Source organism: Phyllobates terribilis, unplaced genomic scaffold (assembly GCF_046119375.1).
Source record: "Phyllobates terribilis strain yellow unplaced genomic scaffold, ASM4611937v1 Scaffold_2__4_contigs__length_985480577, whole genome shotgun sequence".
NCBI classification, from domain to species: Eukaryota; Metazoa; Chordata; class Amphibia; order Anura; family Dendrobatidae; genus Phyllobates; species Phyllobates terribilis.
The window spans coordinates 701,145,028-701,158,222 of NW_027362762.1; the positions used below are offsets into that span (position 1 = coordinate 701,145,028).

Below are 13,195 nucleotides of genomic sequence, written 5' to 3' on the forward strand. Positions count from 1 at the left end.
TATCTGCTGGATCTGCATTGGAGAAGTGTAAGTGCTGTCATTGTGAAGTGGAAGCATCTAAGAGTAACAACAGCACAAGCACAAAGAGGTAGACCAGACAAACCCAAAGAGCGGAGTCTTTCGTGTTTATATTAGCTTGCAGGTGGGTTCGTACTCGCCTGCATCATATTTTCTTTTAGTGGCTGTTTAAAGATATTGCAAAGTTGTACCATTGAAGTGAACAATGCAGCAGTATAAATCTCCTCGAACAGGTGATTAGAAGGAGTGCCAATAGTCGGAGCACTACTGATCTATTACTGATGACTTATCTGTGATTATACTTGTGCATCTGCACAGTGAGTGTATGAATATCTGTGTGCGTATACATCTCTGGATCATGACAAAGTGGAGCCCAAACATAGGTCTAGAAAAGGATAGAGCACTGGCCTAAGACTGTGGGGCTGAAGCCGGCATGACGGTGGTGCGGCATAGGTGGGGACAGGTATAGGGAGGATGGGGACAGGTGGAGGCCGCTTATAAGGCCACGATGGGAGTGGTCTGGTCTCTTTCCCCACTTCCAGGGCACAATGCAAGTTCACTCACCTGGATCATGTCAGTGGAACAGCTGCTAGAGGCCCTAATGATGGCGGCCATGGAGCACCCCCCTGGCTGGCTGGAGGAACAAGTGGCCCGGATCACCGGCTGCGGACCAGGATCATCGTCCCTGCAAGTGCGGCGCCCTCGTCACACTAGGTCGCCGGTAAGGCTGTCCCCTGACTGAGCCCCAAGACCCAGGCGCCGGCAGAAGAGCCCCTCCATAGACCCTCCGGTGCCCTCCCCTCCTGCCAGACGGGAGGAATTTGCCGTCTCGGCCGGTGTCTGCAACGGTGAGCGGGCCTCTGCCCACGAGGTGGGCGGGGCCTGCGTGCGCTGATGGGGCAGGAAGTGCTCCGGCAGGCCACGGCGGTAAGGTGCTGGCTGGACAGCCTTGCACACCCGGCCACGATGAAAGGCGACACCCTGGATTGGCCTTGGAGGAGGCATTGCAGCCGTGGGTGGCATCAGTGCAGGAGAGGCAGCGGCGGCGCGAACTGCAGGACATGCAGTCATGTGACCAGAAGGACCTGCGGTCGTGTAGCAGGGAGGTTTTTGTAGTCCCATTTTCGTCCCCCCTGCCCGCTAGTCTCACGCAGCCCTACGTGCCTGCTACTCAAGGCCAGCCCAGCACCTTGGCCCCCGGGGAGATTCCTCCCTTCCTCCCCCCTTCAGTGGCAGCGGTTGATGCCTTCATCACAGCGGGAGCAGCAGCGCCAGGATGGGCAACAGCGGGTGACCAGGACGGTCGACTGGATGCTGGATTTCCGGTCGGTGTGGCGGCACCCACGCCCGGTGAGTATTACCATATGTCATGTCCATTTCCCCCCATATTAATGTCACAGAGTGTAGTGCAGTCAGATTGCGGGCGAGTTAGAGGGATGTGCAGGAGGACGGAATGCAGTGGGACCCACCTCAGAAGTTGTATCCTCGCAAGAAGGGCTGGGTATCCAGAATATGCTCACAGTTTTGAAAAATTGCACGGCCACACTGGAGGCTCACAGTCTAACACCGGCTCCAGTGTCAGCCTTGGTCCCATTGGGAGGTGGGGTCGGGAGGAGTGAGGGGGTAAGGCAGGGGGAAGGAGTTTCTCAGGCACCAGCAGCAGGTCCTGCGCCCATGTCAGATCAGACCATGAAAGAAAAAGAGGATAAGGGTCATCTGGACGATAGGGCACGGGGCGAGGTATACGTCTGCTATGAGGGCCTCCTGGGTGCCCACTTAAAGAACGAGGTGAAAGAGCAGATTTGGAGGGATGAGTACGTCAAAATATTTTCCCTCCTGCCGTTTAACTTAGACAAGAATAAGAGTGATGATAATAATAAGGAGGACGAGAAAAAGCGGAGTTGGCGGTTAATCCCACAAACTTTCTCTAATTGGTTGCAGGCTTTCAATATCCTAGCAAGTGTCATAGGGGTAGAGGCACCGGAGAACTGTTAGGCCATGTTTCGCTATCTAGATGCAATAGGGGAGGCATATAGAGTATACGGGGAGAAAACCTGGCTTAGGTACGACGAACAATTTTGGCAAAGAAAGGCAGTCAGACCATCGAACAGATGGGAACAGAAGGATATAGGGCTGTGGTTGAGGGTAATGGCCCTGGCTAGGTTCGGGCAGTGTTTACCAGGCGGGGCCGGGTTACCCGGCCACGGAAGTAGGGGAAAAGATAATGGACAGTCGGGACAAGCAGGTGGGCAGAGGTCAGGATTATGCTGGCAATTTAATGAGAGCCAGTGTAAGTTCGGTACTGGGTGTAGATACAAGCACGTCTGCTCATTCTGTAATAGTTCCTCTCACGGAGCAGATAGATGTTTCAAGAAAGGAGGGGGGGCCACTCCCAGCAATTCCCAATGGAGTGACGCCAGTGAAACTAGCAAAAATGCTTCCCTTTCTAAATAGATTCCCAGATAGGGCAACAGCGGAGCTGCTGGCGGCAGGCTTTGAGGTGGGTTTTAGGATCCCTTCCATCTCGGTTGAGGTTCCCTTTACCAATAGAAACTTGAAATCGGCCTACCAGTATCCATCAGTAGTCACAGATAAGTTAAAAAAGGAAGTGGCATTAGGCAGAATTCAAGGATTTACCGTTGGAAAATGGTAGTGGTTCCAAAAAGAAACCGAATAAATTTAGGTTAATCCACCATCTCTCGTATCCGAGGGGTAGTTCGGTGAACGACAGCATTGCGGCGGAATTAAGTTTCGTAGTTTATACCTCTTGATGAAGTGGTTGCGTGGGTAAGGAAATGAGGGAAATGTGATGGGAAACTTATGGCCAATGAGGGGGCGTTCAGGTTACTGCCAGTGCACCCTGATAGTGTCCGACTGCTGGGTTGTTTCTGGGACAGAGCATATTTCATAGATCGCTGCCTGCCTATGGGCTGTTCCATTCCTTGCTCTATGTTTGAGGTGTTCAGTTGCTTCCTTGAATGGGTCGTCTGGGACTTGTCTGGTTGGGTAACCGATCATTCATTATCTGGACGATTTTTTGTGCTTCGGACCAAAAGAGTCAGCGCGGTGTGAATCCACATTGCACGCCATGGAATGGGTGGCAGAGCTATTTGGTGTCCCCCTGGCACCCGGGAAAGCAGAGGGCCTGTCCTCGCGTATTTGTTTTCTGGGGATCGTTATTGATTCAGAGAAGTGGGAACTCAGGTTACCAGAGGAGAAAGTGGTGGCATTAAGGGCCGAAGTTGCAAGGGCTAGGCGGCTAAAAAAGATGACGTTGAGGGAGACACAATCGCTGTTAGGCAAGTTGAATTTTGCATGTAAGGTAAGGTAATGCCCATGGGGCGTGTCTTCTCCAGAAGGTTGGCGGGGGTGACGGTGGGCGTAAAGGCCCCTCACCATTACATTAGCTTGTCAAAAGAGCATAAGGAGGATTTGTCAGTGTGGGCCACCTTCCTCGAAGGGTATAACGGCATTCTTTGATAATGGAGGAGGTGATGGATAATGTTGACTTAGAGCTGTTCACGGATGCAGCAGGTAGCATAGGTTTTGGCGCTTATTTCAGGGGCCAGTGGTGTGAGGAGGAATGGCCCAAGTGTTGTAGGGGGGCAGGGCTCATAAAAAAACATAGCATTGCTGGAAATTTTTCCGATAATGGTGGCAGTGACACTGTAGGGTTAGCAATTTCGCAACAAACGGATTCGTTTCCGCTGTTACATCATGGGGGTAGTGTTGGTGGTCAACAATATGCTGGCATGTTCTCCACCAGTAATCAGGGTGTTAAGGCAACTCGTATTGGATTGTTTAGTAATAAATGCCTGCATAACATCTTCACACATACAAGGTGAAAGGAATTCAATTGCTGACGCCCTTTCTCGTTTCCAGTGGGATCGCTTTCGGTCGCTGGCCCCAGAGGCAGAGGAGAGGGGGCTCGAGTGCCCGCAACACATATGGAAGTTGGTATTTGTTCAGCCCAACCATTAGTTAAATCATCCCTATCCCTTAGCACATAGAAGGCCTATCAAGCAGCTTGGGGGCTGTGGGAGGGTTGGCGGAGGGGTATAGGTAACGGCTTGTCCGAAGACCAAGTAGGCTTGCTGCTCCTATGGTTAGGTGAAGGGGCTCGGGAGGATTGGTCAGTATCCAAGGTAAATCAGTTGATCGCTGGCCTGGGATTCAGCTTTAGGACCAGGGGTGTTAGGGATCGGATAAAGACTCCCCTAGTAAAGCTGGCAGTTAAGGATTTTCGTCAGGGGTGGGCACAGAGGGATGGTCAACGTCCGGTGTCGTTTAAGCTCCTGGAATGTTTCAGAAAAGAACTGCAAGGTGTCTGCAGCTCTGAGAATGAGATAAGGCTCTTCTGGTTAGGGAGCTGGTAGCTCCATATAAGAAAAAAGGTGGGGGGTTCTAACAGGGGATGTGTTTGCAACAAAAGAAGGGGTTGAATTTGGGTTGAGACATTCAAAAACAGACCAGCTGGGGAGAGGGAAGAAAGTATGGTTGGGAGCGGTGGGAGGGTGAGGGATGTGCCCTTAAAAAACCTTCCAGCATTCCAGGGGGCTGGGGCGGAATTCGTTCGGGCCACTGTTGTGTCACGAAGATGGAACATTTTTATCACAGTACCAATTCACCAGCATTTTTAGGAGGTGTCTGAGTAAGTTGGGATTGAATCCATGCAATTTTGCCTCTCACTCCTTTTGGATAGGGGCAGCTACAGAAGCTATGGCCTGCAGCCTGAACGCAGAAACCATAAAACGCATAGGGAGGTGGGAATCAAGACGGATTTTATCGTAAGTGAGACCGGAGGCGATAGTTAACTGGTGATAAAGGTGTATTAGTGTTTTTAATTATATATTGTCTTCTGCTTAGGTCCCTCTCTACTGGTTTGGATAATGGGCCACTCCTATGTCCATTGAGGCACCGTGCGGGCAGACGTGCGACGAGATGGAAGGCAACTCGGCGTCTCAAGGGACAAAGCCGTTATATGCTGGCTGGGGTTTAGGGGGATGGGTTGGATCAAGTATTGCAGGAGGTGACTAAGTTCGTTTGTATGAATCGCACCCCAGACATACTGCTATTACACGTTGGGGGTAATGACTTAGGGGTTCGGTCGTGGAGGGAACTAAGTAGAGACGTTAAACACAATTTTTCATGGCTTTGGGCATCTTTTCCGGGGATGATAACAGTCTGGTCAGAGATTGTTCCCCGCAAGAGTTGGCGAAACGCCAGGTCTATGGAGAGTCTGAATAGGGCACAGAGGAAGGTGAACAAGGTGGTTTCAAGGTTGGTTCCGAAAACAAGGGGGTGTCAATTCGGGATTTTGACTTGGAGAATGGCTTGGAGGATTTTTGGTTGAGAGACAGAGTTAATTTGAACGATATCGGAATTGATATATGGTCATAAACCTTGCGGGAGGCATCAAGCAGGCGATGTTTATTAGAGTAAGGGGGGTCTCGAGTGCTTAAGGTTATCAAGTACTCTCATGGTGGCATGCTTAGGGTCCTTAAAGTTGGTTATAAATTGGTATGGGAGTGCCCACAGGACATGGATCCCTCGGCTATAAGTGGTATTTGGGTCTGGTGATTTGTGGCACTCAGGGCAAAAAGGAATGTCGAGTCACGGGTGAGGCGGTTTCAAACCTTTTCTGAACCCCTGTTTCAAGGGGTTCTTGGTGCTCCCGAACTTGAGGTTCGCGCCTGGGAGTAAGTGGAGTTGTGTCATTGGGATCACCAGACTCTTTTTAGATTCAAGGACCTTAACAAGTCTATATATATATATATAACACGGTTTTTATTATTGTGGTTGTAATAAAAGGCCACTGTGGCCAATTACATCCAAGCCATGATGTCTGTCGGTTTTGGGGTTAGAGTTAAGAGGGGGGCGATGGGCTAACCCACCTTGAATTGACGATACCAATGTCAAGAAAAGGCTGGAGCACTGGCCTAAGACATTGGGAAGAAAGTCGGCATGACGGGGGTGCGGCATAGGTGGGGACAGGTATAGGGAGGGTGGGGGCTGCTTATAAGGCCACCATGGGAGTGGTCTGGTCCCTTTTCCCCACTTCCAGGGAATGCAAGTTCCCACCCGACCTCCCTGTGTTGGTAAAATTCACTGGTCATAGTGACAATTTCGCATACGGTAGGCAACCATAACCTGAGTGGGAGGGATGCTTTACTTTATTTGCTAATTAATCATTGTATATCTTGTGACATGTTCAACTGTGACATGCCTGAAAGCTTTAAGATCAGCATCCTTCTAAGGCCAAGGGAAGGGCAGTCTGTCAGCCATGGTTCCCTAGAGGTTTCCTCCACAGGGATTTTTTCCTCTCCTGAGCGCTATAGGACGACTCCTAGTGAGTTAGAGGTTTTGATGAGGCGGCCCTCTTACAAGAGCATGCATGCTTAGGGTCCTTGAAGTTGGTTATAAATTGGTATGGTGGTATTTGGGTCTGGTGATTTGTGGGACTCACGGCAAAAAGTCGAGTCCCAAGTGTGGCGGTTTCAAACTGTTTCTGAACCCCCATTTCGAGGGGTTCTTGGTACTCCAGAGCTTGAGGTTCACGACTGGGAGTAAGTGGAGTTGTGTCATTGGGATCACCAGACTCTTCTTAGCTTCAAGGACCTTAACGCATCTATATACAGTATATATATAACACGGTTTTTATTATTTTGGTTATAATAAAAGGCCACTGTGGCCAATTACATCCAAGCCATGATGTCTGTCGTTTTTGGGGTTAGAGTTAAGAGGGGGGCGGGAGGCCAACCCACCTTGAATTGACTATACCAACGTCATGTAAAGGGGCCATTGGTTGTCGATATTTTCCCCTTCTCCATTCATAACTGAACACACATCACTGTGTTGGATCAGTTGTATGAAAAATTGCTAAAAAAAACCCAGAAAACTGACCAGCACCTCCGAAAAGAATAAAGTGACTGTGAACAGGTGCAAGCTGATTTGACTGCATAATATATAAACTAAAGAATACAGCAGCACTCTGTAAGCGCTAAGATGTATGCAAACAAGGATAAGATAGATATGGTCTAAATTGCCATTATCGGCACTAGGAAGAACTAATTTGATCAAAATGATGTTGATGCAACAAATATATATGACTCAGGTGTGGACATATCATTGAGGCAACTTGAGCAGCCGCACAAGGGCCCAAGAGATAAGAGGGCCCATTTCTGCCTTCAAAGTAGGTGGAATTGTGCATTATGATGAGCTATTGGACAGCAAAGGGTCCATATAATGTTCTTTCACAGGGGGCCTCTTCTGTCTGTGTCCATCAGTGATATGATTCATAAAGCACCAATTTGGGTTCTGAAATATTGGTTCAGGAGAATCTATTATATTTTTAGAGATTTAATATGGAAGAGTAGAATTCCAATAAACAAATTGGAAAAACAGCAGCTACCAACGAAAAAAAGAGGATTGGCGTTACCTGAGGCATGTATTTCTTAGCAGCACAAGTGCAGCACATATGAGGTTGGTAGTTACAAGATAGGGGTCAAAAGAAACTCTAGTGAGACATTTAGGAGTCAGTATTTTACCATTAGAATCTTTGGAAGTCATAAGCTTAAAAGTGTGGCAGGAGGTAGCCAACTTTACTTTTAATGCTTGTAAGGCTGGCAAGAAACTGTTAGGTCTAGATCAGGGGTCTCAAACACTTGGCCCAAGGGCCGCATGCAGCCCCTGAGGCTGCTTAATACGGCCCGCAGGCACCAGAGCCCCCATAATTGTTCCGGCCTAGTCCTGATGGCCGCCAAAGTCAGTGATTCTTTTCAGTTGAATGTTCTACAAGTTAGAGATTAGCACGGGCCATTTCTGCAAGATGGGGACCAGTATAAGGTATTACTACAAGACGGGGATGAGGATGGGCCATTACTACAAGTTAGGGACGAGAATGGGCACATTACTACAATATGGGGACCAGGTTGGGCACATTAATACAAAATGGGGACCAGGATGGGCACATTGCTATAAGATCGGGACCAGGCTGGGCACATTACTACAAGATGGGGACCAGGATGGGCAATTACTACAAGTTAGGGACGAGAATGGGCACATTACTACAAGATGGGGACCAGGTTGGGCACATTAATACAAGATGGGGACCAGGATGGTCACATTACTATAAGATGGGGACCAGGATGGGCACATTACTACAAGATGGGGACCAGGATGGGCACATTACTACAAGATGGGGACCAGGATTGGCACATTACTACAAGATGGGAACCAGGATGGGCACATTACTACAAGATGGGGACCAGGGTGGGCATATTATTATAAGATGGGGACAAGGGTGGGCACATTACTACAAGATGGAGACCAAGATGGGCACATTACTATAAGATGGGGACGAAGATGGGCACATTACTACAAGATGGGGACCAGGATGGGCACATTACTAAAAGATGGGGACCAGGATAGGCACATTACTACAAGATGGGGATCAAGATGGGCACATTACTACAAGATGGGGACCAGAATGAGCACATTACTACAAGATGGGGACCAGAATGGGCACATTGCTACAAGATGGGGACCAGGTTGGGCACTTTACTACAAGACGAGGACCAGGATGAGGCATTACTACAAGACAGGGACCAGGATGGGCCATTACTACAAGATGGAGACCAGCACGGGCACATTACTATAAGATGGGGACCAGCATAGGCACATTACTACAAGATGGGGACCAGGATGGGCACATTACTACAAAATGAAGACCAAGATGGGGGACATTACTACAAGATGCAGACAAGGATGGGGACATTATTACAAGATGGGGAAACTACTACAAGATGGGCACATTACTATAAGAAGTTCGTCAGAATTACTATATGGTGCTAATTGTAAGAAAAAAATCACTATGTGGCCAATTAGGGGACATAAAAAGGAAAGAAAAATTGTAAAAACTGTAAAATTGTAAAAACTATAAAACTGTACCATAGCCCATGAAATGAATGCCATTTAAAAGAATAAAATAAAAAAGCCAAAAATGTTCAAAAAATGATCCACAAGGTGTATGGAAAAAACAATATGGTATCATTAAAAACTTCATATCATTCTGCAAAGAATGCAGCCCTTCAAATTCACATTTTTTCTATGTGCGGCCCATATACTTAGCCGAGTTTGAGACCCCTGGTCTACATGGATGCACACTGTGCCACTATGGCAAAAAAACGTATTTCTGGGAAATAAGTTAGAATGATTTCAAGAGTGGAAACTAAAGATTGTTAAATAATTATGTCAGGTATTCACCAGAGGAGCTTTGAAAAGTTGAAAACAGCTCAAAAAGGAGTTTATGTTGTATAATAGCCTTTTCTATCAGTTTCTTCAGCTCTAGCTGTTTTACATACTCAAGCTGGAACAATGAATTTAGATATAAGATTCTCAGCAGTTCTAGAGCTTAACATTTAATATAAAGCCACAAAAGGAATAATGTCAATAGCATATAAAAAACTGCTGTCTAGGCAAATTGGAAACATAATGGAGCCTCATGTGGAGACATTGCAGGACTTGTGGGGGGGGATAATAGAATTGATTGATAGAATATATGGTGTAAGGGAGCCAAGAAATCTTAAAGTGGGGTTGTTGGGATATGTTGGGGAATTAACAAGTCCAGCTGCAGAACAACTGCTATGCGAAAATACTTTATCATACCAGGAAAATGATTGAAGAGCATTGGTTACAGGAAGAATCACCTAGATTATTGGAAATTATTACACTGAAAGTGACTACACAGCAAGAAAGGAAAACATCACATATTGGAATCAGCAATTACGATATGGATGACACAAAGGACAGAATAATCGGGTGAGGTTCTATAGGTGGTGTTGGAAGCAAGAACTGAATGGTCTCCATAAATAGTACAAGGGTAAAAATGTTCTGCAGGTCTAAAGAAAATGACTCAAGAAAATGGGTGGATATGAAGAAGGAGCCGTTTTAGGGTAGTTGTGATTGGCGGGTGGGTATAGGGGTAGACGTGAGTGGGTTTTGCCTTGTATTACAAAATTGAATACTTAACTATTGTATAGATGTACATTTATTGTATTTTAATAAAACCTCACAAGTGTCTGCATATCGTACATTTCGGCCAATGGAGGGCAGTAGATTTTATTTGACTGTGACAAATATAAAAACATGTAAAAAATAGTTATATACATACAGAAAGCAAATGCAGTGATATGATGACAGTGTGATAACTGCACATTTATTTTTTGTTTTCTTCGCATTCATAACCCATATATTTCACAGAAAGAAAGAAATTCATCATGTGCAGTATTTCTCAGTTCTGTTTTGCTGGAGGCAACTTTGCTGTTATTTACGACATATTTATATAAATCTGGCAGAGAAGTTGATAAATATGTCCCATCTTTAGGCCCTTCCTGATAATTGATGTAAATGTATGCAGGGTCAGACTGGGGTGTCTGGGGCCCACAGGGGAATTGACCCTAGGGGCGCACCCTACAGCTATATGCAAATACCTGTAAGCAGTTATCCCTGTTATAGTGGAGCGTCGTCTGTACAACACAGGCGGCTCCTCCACATCTACTGTGCGAATACCATAACTGGGATGTACAATTATGGTAGTTTTCATTAAAAGAGTTCTTTGATTAAAACAAGTTATCACCGATCCACAGGTTAGGTAGGTGATAACTTATTGATTGGTAGACTCCGACCATTGGAAAACCACACCGATCGGAAGAATGGGGAACTTTTATCCCCGACAGGACACTTTTATCCACATTTTAAAATGGATCGGCAGGTCAAACGTCTGACCGTAGTAGTGGAAGAAATAGGACTTGGGCGCCAGTAGTGGAAGAAATAGGGCACAGAGCCCTGAGCAAGTAAAGGGACTTGCTGATCAGGACTGTAGCATTAAAGCTGGATTGTGGCAAAGTAGGGAGAAGTAGTATGCCTTGAAAGCCCTAGAGTATACCACAGGGGAAGGATACTGTGTGGAAAAATGTTTCATGCTGTAAAGGAAACGTCTATAAGGCTTTGTACCCGATATCCCTTGTATATAACCCTTACCAAGTTACCATTCAGTAAAGAGTTCATTTTTGAATGGTGGTCTCCCTCATTGAACTATGAAACATCTGGTCTTGGCCAGCCCACAACAGCATAAGGCCCTCACAGCACAAGTCTACACACCCAGCCAAGACCCACACTTTCATGTAACATGCCGGGACGCTGAAGACAAGAGCCTAGTCCGCTGCCACCGCCCTGAACCACGTTACACACACACACATTTTAATTTTGGGGAAAAGGTCAAAACACTGTCTTTTGGCTATTGGGTTCTGTATTCATCACAGCTCCCATTTAACCCTTGCGTGATGAGCTTTTTGCTGTCTATAAGATAAAGGGAAACAAGGAATTGTGATGTGATCCAGGCCCAAGGCTCTGTGCACCCCGATGTTTGTATTTCCTTTATTATTATTCATTATTATAGCGCCATTTATTCCATGGCGTATTACATGGGAAAAGGGTGTATACAGAGCAAAAACAATTACAAAAATCTTGAAGAAAAATGCAACCGATACAGGAGGAGAGAGAAACCTGCCAGCGAGGGCTCACAGTCTACAAGGGATGGGTGAGGATACAGTATACATAATCCATGAAGAATACGACAGATCCACTAAATTCAGAAATCTCTTGACTGATTACATTTTCTCTTAATTGACATATGAAGAATCAGTGAAGTTTACATCAGGTATCAGATGCTTTTTATGCAGAACAATGTTATCAATAGCTACAAAACTGATCATGCATTGTATTTAGAGGGGTTTTTCCATGAACAAAGTTAATCTTAATCAACATTATAATCAATAGATCTTTGAATAACAGTAAGTTTCACAATTGGATGTGTTTACAAAAATGTTCCGGTGCTGAGATAATCTTATAAATGTGCCCCTGCAATGTACTGAATAATGGCTGTGTCTGACCGTGCAGGTACATGGTCTGATCATACCACATCTCCTGGGCAGGGGAGGAAGCAAAAGAAAGGATACACACATTACAGCATGGGATCACAGCTGATTCTTTCTGTGAAGTGAAACATTGCTTAAAAACAGGCAGTGAAATGTTTTACCTCACAGAAAGAATCAGCTGTGATCCCGTGCTGTAAGGTCTGTATACTCTTTTGCTTCCTCCTCTGGGTGCCTTTTCACTGGAGTGAATTCTATGGCATCGGATTGTGTGAGGTCCTCTGGCATGATATACACTTGAGCCACTTCCTTCCTGGGAATCAGCTGTAGGCTCGCCCCACTTAGGTTAATACACCTCACCAGCACCCATCCCTGTTACAAGGTGCCAGGGTACAAGCAACCAGTAGTCCTGGCATTGCTTCCCCTTCTTCTGGGGGTTCGACACTTTTCTGAAGTACTGAGACACAGTTGGCAATTTCTGAATCTTGTTAATCCTGATGATCTGTTGGAACACACTCTTACTTGGATGGTAACGAGTCATGCGGGTCCAGCCGCTCCCTCGCCGTCTGCCTGCCAGGAACTGTCCCACTTCTCTTAGAACATTCATTCCCAAAGTCACGATGGATCCTTCTCCAAGGGGGCCTTTCACTAATACAATCCCTGTCTTATACAGATCCTTTCCGCATACTTGGAATATCATCCTCACTACTCCTGCCATAGGAATAGGCAGCTGGTTGGCAGCCTTCAGCCATATGGTTGGTTTCTCCCTGGAAAGGGCAAAGTCTGTGTCGGGCAATTCCGGGAGATGTACTCTCTTCCTTCACAGATCCAGCATTTGAGCCACATTCCCCGGGTGTGTGACGCGGCCAATGCTGTTGGGCTTGGGGTGGGGGTACCCCTGCTCTGACTTCTCCTCGTACCAGGTCGCAGTAGTAAACATTGTGGTATTTGTGGGGGTTTCACAATGCTGAAAAGTTCCCTCTAATTTCTCACATTTCTTGCCGTAATTCTCGGGCCCAATCCAGCTTGGCATTTGGCAGCGCACAGGCTGTTACCTCATGGCTCTTGGCTGCACCTACCACAGCTGGAGCTTCGCGTTTTCAGACTCTAGCTTCCTCCCCGACCTCCATGAACTCATGTCGGAGTTATAGTGTAGACGTTCCTTCAGGGCCTGCCTCAGATAAGGGTCCCTTAGGTTCGCAACTAACTTGTCCCTCAGCGCCTCATCCAGTGGTCCCAATTCC

The 13,195-nt window shown here is 46.6% G+C and overlaps 1 protein-coding gene across 1 annotated transcript in view; it reads left to right on the forward strand.

Moving 5' to 3' along the window:
* Positions 1-1,692: 1,692 nt before the first annotated feature.
* Positions 1,693-13,195, forward strand: part of LOC141247401 (protein spinster homolog 1-like) — a 63,496-nt gene continuing 51,993 nt past the window's right edge. Inside the window, exon 1 of the mRNA XM_073669213.1 lies at positions 1,693-1,989. Within this exon, the coding sequence (XP_073525314.1) occupies positions 1,693-1,989 (297 nt within the window). The remainder of the gene's footprint in view (positions 1,990-13,195) is intronic.